This window comes from Mirounga angustirostris, unplaced genomic scaffold (genome assembly GCF_029215605.1).
Source record: "Mirounga angustirostris isolate CCGP_5_RB_7025 unplaced genomic scaffold, mMirAng1.0.hap1 SCAF_3, whole genome shotgun sequence".
NCBI lineage: Eukaryota > Metazoa > Chordata > Mammalia > Carnivora > Phocidae > Mirounga > Mirounga angustirostris.
Window position 1 is genome coordinate 54,976,160 of NW_026991711.1, and position 12,401 is coordinate 54,988,560.

A 12,401-nucleotide genomic window follows, 5' to 3' on the forward strand; every position below is an offset into this window, starting at 1 on the left:
AGAAAGAGCACGCACAAGTGGGGGGAGGTGGACAGAGGGAGAGGAAGAAGCAGGCTCCCTGCTGAGCAGGGAGCCCAATGTGGGGCTTGTTCCCAGGACCCTGGGATCATGACCTGAGTCGAAGGCAGATGCTTAACTGTCTGAGCCACCTAGATGCCCCTCTACTGTTCTTAAAAAATTTCCAGGTGAGTTGAACATCTTACCTCTGAATCACATTTACTAAAGGTTGTTTGATGAACACTCTTTTTCATAGATGGAGGGGGAAAAAACAATTTTCTACTTTTCAAAGCAAGGGGGAGAATTTAGATTGACAATGTTATGTTGTAGTCGTTGAGAGTGGGTTCTGGAACCTGACTGCTGAATTAAAACCCTCCTCAATCTCTCATTAGGAGGGATGCCTGGGTGGGTGGCTCAGTCCGTTAAGCATCTGCCTTCGGCTCAGGTCATGATCCCAGGGCCTGGGATTGAGTCCTGCTTCGGGCTCCCTGCCCAGTGGGAACCCTGCTTCTCCCTCTGCCTGCCACTCCCCCTGCCTGTGCTCTCTCTCTCTGATAAATAAATAAATAACTAAAATCTTTAAAAAGAAAATCTCTCCAGGCGCCTAGGTGGCTCAGTTGGTTAAGTGACTGCCTTCAGCTCAGGTCATGATCCTGGAGTCCCGGGATCGAGTTCCGCATCGGGCTCCCTGCTCAGCAGGGAGTCTGCTTCTCTCTCTGACCCTCCTCCCTCTCATGCTCTCTGTCTCTCATTCTCTCTCTCTCAAATAAATAAATAAAATATTAAAAAAAAAGAAAAGAAAATCTCATTAGGAGCTCTGAAATCTTAGACATACTTGGCCAAACTTCAGTTTCTCCATTTGTACATTAGACATAGCTATAAGAAAAGTGCCTGGCATAAGTTAATGCTTAGTAAACATTAGTGTCCTTTTATTCTTCCTTGTTTTATTCTTTTATTTTTATATTTATTATTTATTGTTACTATTTTTCATTTGTAATATGAGCTAGGAATTTGAATAGAGATGAGCAGTAGACTCAAAGGTGAGAGTCTTAGGCTGCAGAGACAGGTTTTTTTTTTTTAAGGTTTTATTTATTTATTTGACAGGGAGAGACACAGCGAGAGAGGAAACACAAGCAGGGGAGCGGGAGAGGGAGAAGCAGGCTTCTGCCGAGCAGGGAGCCTGATGCGGGGCTCGATCCCAGGACCTTGGGATCATGACCTGAGCCAAAGGCAGATGCTTAACGACTGAGCCACCCAGGTGCCCCTGCAGAGACAATTTTAAATAAATGTCCAGTGTAAACATGTTTTTAAACTAAGGGTCTAAGAAAGTGAATTGCTATGGTAATTAAATTACAATGTAACTTAAAATAAAATTTAAAAGAAATCTATCATTAATATGAAGCCAAGCAGAAGATATTAATAGCAGCTTTAGTTAGGTGTGTGTTCAGTTCAGAAAGATTGACCAAGCAATGCCATTGATCCTATCCTTCTCTTTGATTTTATAAAAGATTGGTAGGGACTACGTTAGCAGGCATCTTCCTTGATTGCTTTATAATAAGAATATTTCTCAATCTGTCATCATCCTGTTTGGTTATATTTAGTACATATAAGTGACCAGAAGCTAAAAGATGCCTGGGTTTCAAGGCAGTATTCGGGACTATTTAACTGTATTAATCTTAGTTGACATCTTTTGCTTATTAGTTTGCCAATTTTCAAAATACTTTTTCCAGTGGAATCTTAACGTATGTATTCTTGTGTTTAAATCTTCTAAGGATTTATTAGTAATTTGCCTCTCAGATAGCTATGTAAAATAAGGTATTAAGCAACAATAACTTCATATTTTATCTTTTAAAGCTATATAATACAAAAACACTGTGTATTTAGAAGTAAATATAAAATCTATTAATATGTGGGTGAGTGGGTGTTGCTCTTAAAAGATCAACAGATCGTGTTGTATAACCTGAACAAAAATGCACCACTATTGGCCTTTGGGTCACTTTTTATCTGATTTTTTTAGAAAAAGTATGTGAGCTTTAGCATCAGTGCTCTAGTATTTTCAGTGTAAAAAAAAAGCCAGCAGTTGCTCTTCTTGATCCTTCTCTTGACATGTTCTTGGAGAAGTGTCTAATTAATTTGAGTAGTTTACCACAAGTTTATTAATTTGGAAAACTGAAGATAAGAATACTAGCTCCTTAGGGAATAAATGGCTGCCCTGCTGGTTAAAGCCTCAGGCCCCTGTCTGGAGATAGCTTCTTATGAAACTCTTCATTCATGCCTTACTGCTCCTAAGAAATTGGCCATGTTGGTCTTCCGGCTTCCACCAGTTCAGTTTTTTAGACTGTGTTTCTCCTTCCCAGTTTTTTTACTTCACTTCCTCTCAAGACTCTAAAACAGAGCATACAAGATGCTTTTTGATCCTAAGTATTTTTTTTAATTGTTTGATACTACTGGGAAGCAGAAGAGAATTATGCTTTTCTCTGTCCACCCTCTTACTCCTCCTCTACCCCCTAAGTGGGGGTGGAGGGTATAGTACAAAAGTTGACTTTACTCAGAAATTTGTGAAGTTGTTCCTTTGCTTAATTTATATAAATACCCTCTCCACCTCCCAATCCCCCCCCCCAGTTGTTTAAAGATATTCTACTTTTTCTTAGATGTTCCCAAGGAAGAATTTTTAGTTCATTTTTAGCAATCAGTTTGGTGGTTATTCCCAGGGAGCTAGCTATTCTTGGAATTATTCAGTAATTATTCTGTCCCTGAATGAGGAAAATCTCCTTGGCTCACAGAGGTTTCTTTCCTGGTTAGACTTACTCCCTGACCTGTCAGTCACCTCCTTTCCTTTCTGTGGTTGTGGCTCAACATGTCTCAGAAATGGATTCTCTATCTTAGGTTTTTCTTGCAGCAAACTCACCAGACTGGCTGGATTCCCTTTTGGTTAACTTCGGCGTCTTCCGGTATCTTAAGCCAAGTCTTGGCCTACTCTAATGAGGGGAGCTGCTAACCATCCTTCAACATTATCTTGCCCATTTTCAAGGCTGCGTTGTAACAAACATATATGTATCATAAATGCCTGTGGTTGTATATTTTGGTTTTGTTGTTTTATAAATTAATCACCTGTGACTTTTAGATTCTTTGGTGTTTCTCTCCAGTAGTCACCCAACCCTTATTAATAAATTATTCCTGTACATAGCTATATATAGTCTTTCCTTTTTCTTTCTGTAGGGGTTTCTATAAAAATATTCATGGATATGGGGCACCTATGTGGCTCAGTTGGTTAAGTGTCTGACTCTTGATTTCGGCTCAGGTCATGATCTCAGGGTCGTGAGATTGAGCTCTGGGTGGGGCTCTATGCTCCATGGGGAGTTTGTTTGAGATTCTCTCTCTCTCCCTCTGCCCCGCTCACATGTGTGTGTGCGCTCTCTCTCTCCCTCAAATAAATAAATAAATCTTAAAAAAAAAAATATATATATATGCATGCACACGGATAGAAAAAATACATAAAAATCAAAATAGTTCTTTAAGGGGGTGCCTGAGTGGCTCACTTGGTTAAGCATCCAACTCTTGAACTCAGCTCTGGTCTTGATCTCAGGGTTGTGAGTTCAAGCCCCTCGTTGGGCTCCACACTGGGTGTGGAGCCTATTTAAAAAAAATTTTTTTTGTTAGGATATAGGATCATAGGTATCTGCATTCATACTTATTTTTAATGTTTTTAAAAAAACAAGTAATGGGGCACCTGGCTGGCTCAGTCAGAAGAGCACGTGACTCTTGATCTCAGGGTTGTAAATTTGAGCTCCACGTTGGGTGTAGAGATTACTTAAAAATAAAATAAATAAATATATAAATATATAAATAAAAATAACAGTTCATCAAATGATATGCCTGAAGTAAATGCTAAATGGTCTAGTTTTTTGTGCAACTGCATAAAGTCAGGTTATTAAATTCAAGAAACCACTGAAATTAAAGTTAGTATCATTCGATAATTCTTAACCTTAAAAATTAGTTACAAACATCTGTTATTACAAGGCAAAATTAGTGGAGTGGAATTAGGAAGAAACCAGACTTGTTCGGTTTTACACTTTAATGATGTAGAAATATGTCTTAACATCTTAGAGGACAGTAATCAGAATTGCTTTTTGAAAAGTTGGGCCTGTCTTCAAAAAGGAATTTTCCAAAGTTAACTAGATTTTTTAAAAACTCAAAAAACAAAAACCAAACTACTAAATGTTGCTTTTAAATGTACCTAAATACTCTGGAATCTTGGGTTTGGGAAAACCTGTTGTGCTATTAGGTTGACTGTTATACTTTATGGTAGGGAACAGTTTTTTAAGACCTGTAATAAAGAAGTGCATTATGATTGCCTCACTCTTTCATATCCAATTCAGTATTTTTTTCTGAAATAGTGATCTAAATAAAACTAGAGGTTCCACATTCAATATCGTTAACATTGTATTTTTTTTTTTGCATTGTTGGAAATTTTTAATTAAATGGAGGTCATTTATAGCAGCTTATGAGATTTATATCAGTGATTTTTGTTTGAGAGAAACTCTTGAACCATTGCGTGTTTTGATCAAGAAGTAGGAACACCGTCACCTTTTCATAAATTATTTTAGGTAAATTTAAAATTTCATCCTAGATGTTTCCCTCTGCCCAGCACACTTTCCTTTATCACCACTCCCGTGATGCTTGTTAACAGAAGCAAATTAATTTTAGTATTAGCTTAAGCAAAATACGATTAGGAAGACCAATCTGCTGAGGAAGTAGCCATATATATTTCAGAGCTAAATACAAATAATTTCTAAGTTACATGTTGTTTTGGATAGTCCATGTTACATCTCTGCTTTATTAGGAAGGATAATTATGATTCAGATGCTCTAATTTTAACCTTGACTGACATCATTGCAGTTCAAGACATTTAACCAGAATTTATTAGATAGGGGTATCTCTAAGATTGTGTTATCACATATATTACTGCTGACTGGTTTTATACTGCTGATGAAACAGCTGCAATGATTATTTTGTTCTTGTAGATTTTGTAAATGAAGATAGAATATAAAAGTCCCAGGAAACTCACCATATGTATTTTTAAACCAATACAAATGAAAACTGTGTTGGCCTGTAGCAATCTAAAGTGTATTCTTGTATTTATAGTATTCATCAAAGTATTAAGCGTGCATTTGTTAAAAGTTCTGCATTCTGTTCATGTCTGAGTTGAAAGCCTAATTAATGTAAATGTGCCTTTTTGTGCATGGTATTCATGGTTATGTCATGAAGATATCTTTATACTGGATAAGATAATAACCAGTGCTTATTGAAAGTCTGTAGTGGGTGAGGCACTTTATGTATAATTTAGAATTTCATTTAAGTCTTATAAAAGGTGTGTCAACTAATCATTATCTCCATTTTGTTATGAGGATATTGAAGTTAAAAGAAGTTCAGAATCTTGCTTACATCATGTAAGCAGGTTAGTGGAGGTTAATTGGATTTGAATCCAGGTCTGACTCCAGTGCTCATGTGTGCCGTATTTTTTCTTCATAATATGTCCATTCTGCGGACTGTACAAGTCCTAAAAAGTTAACCTCCTTTTCCGCAAACTTGATGAAAATCTAGATTTACTAATAGACAAATTTGGGATACCCTTTACTCTTGTGAGATGATTCATCTCATGTTCTTTAAATGACCCAACATGACATTAAAAATATTATTTGCTTTCCCATAGTTCAGTTTGTCACTCAACATTTACGAGTACCTGCGTTGTGAGATTTTATCAAGTGAGGCAAACCTGGGTTTTGGCCCTGTGTATTCAGCACATACTTCATGAACGCCTGTTTTATGCCAGGTTCTAAGTGTTAGAGATGTCAGTGGCTGGCAAAAGCAGACACAGTTCCTGCTGGCTCTGGAGCTAGTATACCTGGGTTTCAAGTCTTGGTTCCACTTTTACCTCTTAATAACTGTATGACCTTAGGTTCTTAGCCCTCGTAAGTCTCTGTTTCTTCACCTGAAAGAAGGAAAGAATTATAGCACCTTTCTTAGGGTCATTGTGAGGATTAATTGAGATCACGTATATTCATAGTGTTGATATCAGGCATGTAATGAAACAATAAGCGTTACTTTTTAATATCCTCTTTAAAATAGCAATTGAACTATGAACAAATTTCTTTTAAAAAAAATAACAAGCTTCATTAGTATTATTAGCTTCAGTCTGGGATGGTAGTCATCTTTTCTTACTTGCAAAGTCTCAGTAAGTGTTTCATTTGCTCTGCACACAGCCATATACATTTTAGAAATATAGTACACTGTATTTTTTTTTTTTTTTTTGTATTTTAAAGACCGCGCTAGAGGCATTGCATGGGATAATTCCAAATACAGGAGTATGTATGTTTGGCTTGTGGCAAGTAAACTATTTTTTTATTACTTTTCTTTTGAAAAAGAAGATTAAGAGTCACTTTGATTTATTCTGTAAAGCAATGAGAATAATGAGAATTTCCGTGAGAAGAATTTTAAGGAAGAAATTCTTCATTGACTGCAAAGAAAAATATGACAACATCACTCTGACTTATGGTTGGCATTTTGTATGATTTCTTGAGTCTTTTTTAATGGAAAGTATTTCTAAATATTTTAAGAAATGGGAAAATTGAAAATGATATTTTCTGCATACTTAACAACACAGTATGCACTTGGCTATGTAAATTCAAATGCAACTAACTGAATTTAAAAAGGTACATGTATAAAGAGTTATACAAGAGTAATTAATCTAGTCAAATATCCTTCTAGATTATTAAATTGTTTTAGAATATTATGATCTATCAAGAGTGTGAGGATGAGTTAAATGCATCCAGCTATGATTTCTTTTAGAGACATACATTAAAATGAATGACAGATTTCTTTAAGTAGTAGTTTCCATTGGTAATAATTTGTTACGACAGTTAAATTCTCTTTTTGTGAATTCATGCAAAAACTTACACTACCTCGAAGGAGATTTGTTCAGTGATATCTCCTGTAAAAAGATATGTCAGGGCTATTTTCATTATCTGTAATGAAATCTTGTTAGAGAAAATCTTGCTTTGACATTAAATCATTCTTATTTTTTTCATTACCAAAGTCCAAATGCCAAGGAAAAGTCAACTCACAAGCTGGAGAGGTATGTAAACAGTTCAATTACAGTGAACTGTTCTGAAGTAGATTTTACTATATTTTTCCATTTTCATAGTTCCTTTAAAGCCTGATTAAGCCATGTTAAAGCACATAAGAGATAATTTGATGTTTTATTAGAAACATTTTCCCCATTATACATAAAAGAAGACTGTGTGGTTAATATGGAATTTTGGTTTTGTTTTTTTTTTTTATGTGGGTTTTTTAAAGGACTTTTTTGTATAATAGATTTTAAAATATTTCCTTTAGTATGTGCAGCCAACTTTTGCATTACCTTTGATTTTGTAAGTGAAAGTCAGAGTTCTGAGAATGAATATTAGTTTTGCTGCTAATTTATTCTAAGTTTTTAACGTGTGAGCAAACTTTTGGCATATATGCTAATTTATGTAACCTCAGTTAGGATTTAAATTTATTAAGATTAAGATTTAGTTACCTGTTTTAATGGTTAGATTTTAAAGGAGCAAATTTAAGATATAATTTATTCTTAGAAGCTAAAGAAAATGAGAGGCGTAGAAATTATTTAGCTGCTCTTTGGGAGAGAAGAAATGTACTCATATTTAGAGCTAAGTTTCTGCATTATTTCATTGAGAAGCCAAAATAAAACAATTACAACTTCCTATTTACCATGAGGTTAAAGAAATTAACACAACTCAGTGAGTTTGAGATTTGCATCAAAATAGGTATTGAAAAGAATAAAGTTGTTTCATAAGAACAATGTTTAGTGATGCTCATTTAGTATTTTTGAGCTTGAAAAATGGATTCATAGGATGGTTCTGAAAATGAACTCCTTTATTATTTTGATACCACATAAGCTGTTAAGGCTAAGTTATCCATGCTGTGTTGGAGCTCAGCCTGCAAAGAAATGAATTTACTGATTTTTGTCACTTGCAAGACCAGCGAGGGTTACTGTAGCCTGCCAGTTGACTACATCAATGCATAGTACTGTGTGAAATCATCAAGTGGTACTCTTTGTTTTGAAAGTGATACATGTAACTTTTTATTGTAACTATTAATACAAGCAAAGAAGCTAGTAGTGCTTTTATTTATTTTATTGTCATTACACAGTTTTCTAGGAATGTTCAGCAATATGTCAATTCAGCTATAATTCTAGTATGAAATACAGGAACTATGAATAAGCTTTTGGTGCCTGCCTTTAAAATTAAATCAATAACTTTAATACCTTCTTACAATTACATTTGGTTTCACTATAGCTCTTAGTACATCTGCACATTTCTTTTGCTCTCAGTAGTTAATTTTTACCAGTTCAGTTTCTTTGTAGTTTTATAGAAAAGATTTTAAATCTTATAGCCCCTTAACATATTTTATTACCATTTACTTAAATGAATCATAGATAATGTACATGCTTGTTCATTGTGCAAGTACCCAAGACATTCTGATTGAAAGACAGCTTCAGGAGAAATAAACAAATAGCAAAAGCATTCAGTTTTTATTTACAATATGTAGAACATCATTGTTTTCATTATAAGAGTCTGATCAGCAGGAACACCCTTGAGAAGGACATCTTTAGCGATAGAATTTACATACCGTTAGCTCACAGTAATTGATTAGCAGCAGGGCTCTGAGTACGGAGCTAGCCCGGCACACGTTATTCGGGATGCCTTTGATGCTGTGGTTTTCCGAAGCTTGCTGGCTGCATGCTTGTTGCCTTTGTTCATGACACGACACAGGTAATTACTTGATAAAATGAAGTGCATCGCTGTGAACAATTGACCCTTTGGAACAATCCAGGCTGGTCAGCAGTCTAAAACCACACTTTAAGGCCATCATTATAGCCTCAAACTTAAGAGTTTCCAGGGTACAGACAAAGGTGTTGTCTTCCTTTAGTACAAGTCGAGTGCCATTTTCAGACTTTATGAAGTATTTAAATTGAATGATATTTGATGATATTGAAAACTCCTCTGGAAATCCATCCAGCCTGCTTTTGGACACCAGAACAATGCGAGATTTGATTTTTGATATGAAATCAGGAGCATTACAGAAAATTCTCAGTCCTTGTGAGCGATCATGGTTATCTGTTATTTCCAAGAAAGTAGTCTCTCTGGGTGTTAGCTGTTCTTTTTCCCACCTGGATTTCACTTCCTCCGCCAGTCCCTTGAGCTGAAAGAATTCTGCTTCTTGTGCAAGAAGTTGATTTTCTCGAAACCCTTCGGGCAGTAGAAGTTCTCCATTTCGTAGGAAGTTTAGGACATGCCTGAAGAGGAGTCCATCCCTGTCTATGAAATAATGACCATCAGCATCAAACGGGCAGAGGATTTTTCCATTTACTATACCTTCAAGGAAAGTGTCTGGGTACTTGGTCAGTGTTTGTTTTTGAGTAATGTATAAATATCCACCAACGTTGAGGGTCATCAGTGTGGATTTGCAGTTCTTTCCTCGTTCAGCATCTTCCAAGCTGTTGTGTTTCCCTTCATACTCCTTTTCTTTTTCTCTTCTGTTTATTTTACGCTCCATTTTTGAAAATGCTATTTCAGCCTGTTCTTCTTGGCTTTGAGATTTTTAAAAAAGAAACACTACCACACAAGCACGCCTTTATTCAGCCCCAGCCTGGTGATGGAATGGAAATGCGGGCAGCGCCGCCTGCGCTGTCAGCTCGGTTTTGCAGTAGGTGGCGTATCAGCTATGTGTGCGGGAGCTTTCTGGAGTAAGACGGGAAAAAAAAAAAGATAATTTGCATTTAACTGTATGGGGGAAGGAATTTGTTGTTTAGAGATTTTCATGTATATTCTTTGAAATAATAAAAGTTACTCAGAATAAACTGAATTTCCTCTTAGCAGTTAAGCAATTACAAACATTTAATTCTCCAGCTGAGTTTGAGTGTGTTTCCATTTCTAAATGTCTTTAAAGTTATTGCTCAATCAGGCAAGCTTAATATTGAATAATATTGTTAACTTTTGGAGAGTAATGTATATTGAATTAGTATCATCTTTTAAAGTAAATCATAAACAGGAAATCTAAAGAGAAAGGAAGTAGGTGTATAGAATCTTTTCTCCTATAAAAAGTCACATATTTCACAATGGTGTAGTCATTTTAGAGACCCAAGTGAGAATATTTAAACCTGTTATTTGTGATATTGCACTTGAATTTAATTGAATTTGCATGTAATTCTGATTTGGGGATTTTTAGCATGTGAGAAGAAATTTTCTTAAAGCCCTTTAACAGAAGAGAATTAATTAATGTGTTAATTAATTAGTTTATTTATTTATTTATTTATTTATTTATTACCCTAAAGGGAAAACATCAAATATACAGGCTTTGCAGTAATCATTTACATTTCTTTTTGGTTAAGATTTCCTATGGAAAATTCATAAGCTTCTTTTGCCCTAAAGCTGCTCCAGTGCTGAACAAAGACTTGGGCTGCTGTAGGAAATACTGTAACTGCGTGTGTACGCGTGTGCACGTGCATGTGTGCGTGCGTGCTTTCACACACGTGCATGTGTTTCAGAAGATAAAAGATTCAGAATACCTTCTATAAAACAGTGTCATGGTAAATTTCGCTGTTTGTTTTTTTTCATTATTGTTGGTCTCTCCCCCGCCCTTCCCCGCCCAGTGTTCACAAAAGGCAAGAGAAAGGGCCAAAGACAGCTTTTTTTTTTTTTTTTTTTTTTTTTTAACTTGGGAACTGGAACAGTGTTGAGTCTGGTGTTTTTCCCATTTCTTTCTTTTTTTTTTTTTCCTTTCCTCCTTCCCTTGTAACTTGCCTTCCAAAGCATTTTAGAGATCTGAGCTTTTATTTCTAGAGTTTAAAGGCCCAGTGGTAAGAAATGTGAACATTTTCCCCTGTACACTATTATTTGACTGGTCTATCTGCTAAATTATTCTGAGGAACTACATTATTATCAGAATTAAATTAGATTTAATATTAAATTGACTTCTATTACATTAATGGTATTTTTAAATTATTCAACTGTATGTTGGTGGAAATAATGGAGCAGAGTCTTCTAAAAATGCTTATTACCTTGTATTTTCTCTAAACAATGTTAGATTTTCTTCAGATATAAAAAATGATATCCTTAATTATAGCAGGTAATATCTTGATCATTGAGATTATCAAAAGTCCATTGAAATTAAACTAGAAATCTAATGCATAAACATTTTTAGAGCTGAGTTTTTGCTTAGAAACCATAAAATTCAACCTTCTCATTTTACCAAAAATAAAATTACACTCTAGAGAGTTTTATTTAGTGTTTTATCTAGAACTTTACAGCTTGTTAATGGTAAGCCAGCACTTGAACTAAACCTTCCTCTCAGTCCTGTATCTTTTAAGAAGAGTTTACTCTTATATTCGGTTTCTCTTTTTTTAAGATTTTATTTTATTCATCAGAGAGCAAGCACAAGCAAGGGGAGCGGCAGGCAGAGGGAGAGGGAGAAGCAGGCTCCCCACTGAGCAAAGAGCCCGACAGGATCATGACCTGAGCCAAAGGCAGACACTTAACCCACTGAGCCACCCAGGAGCCCCATATTCTAACAGTTTCATGTGTGTGTTGATTGTGTTGTTTTGGATTCAAGTCTTTTTCTATGGATCAGACTTAAATATTGAATATATTTTTTTGGTACAACTTTGGAAGTGCATGGGGTTCATATGTTTATAGCCACTGCACCATGTTATAAGCAGAATCAACAAAGGCATAATAATTTCATTGATAGGCCTAGTCCTCTTTAAATGAACTTTATGAACATCAGAATCAATAGAACATAACTAGTATAGTGATGGAACCCAGGTTTTGTGTGTTTAAATCAAGTGATGTAGTAGAATACCATGTAATACTAGGCCTTCCTTACGTCCTGTTTGGCCCGTTTGTAGAAGCCGTCATGGGGAAATAAAGCTAGTGCTGCCAGAAGATGGGCTTTCCCAGGATGGGAAGGTGAGGCAGGGCTGCTGCAGGTTGGACTGCTGCCTCTACAGTCATCAGTCCAAGGCTGCCTTACCCTTGCTAACTCACTTCTGGCTTCTGCTCCCTGATTTTTATTCTTTGTTTCTGCTGGCTTGCCTTGACAGACTCCAAACCACCCGTGTGTGCCCCTGACCCTTGTTTCTCACTCTAGGCTTCACTCTGGTGTTCTTGGCTTCCGCACACCTGACATGTATGATTCGTTTGCCACCCCCATGGCCAGGCAACAAGAGTGTAACAGAGGCTTTGTCTTGGTGCCTGACTAGAAGTTGATAGGAATCCATCGCACTTTTCTTTTGTGTCCTGCTGCCCCCAACTTGCAGTCTTAGAAAAAGAAGAATGGCTCCG

General features: G+C 36.0%; 2 protein-coding genes across 2 annotated transcripts in view; one reads left to right on the plus strand and one right to left on the minus strand.

Annotated features, from left to right (window-relative positions):
- The window catches only part of GTF2F2 (general transcription factor IIF subunit 2), a 148,429-nt gene that overhangs the window by 58,917 nt on the left and 77,111 nt on the right, over positions 1 to 12,401 (plus strand). The window lies entirely within an intron of this gene.
- On the minus strand, positions 8,196 to 9,752 carry KCTD4 (potassium channel tetramerization domain containing 4). The gene has a single exon (XM_045869480.2). The coding sequence runs from the start codon at positions 9,613 to 9,615 to the stop codon at positions 8,836 to 8,838; it is 780 nt and encodes a 259-aa protein (XP_045725436.1). The 5' UTR covers positions 9,616 to 9,752; the 3' UTR covers positions 8,196 to 8,835.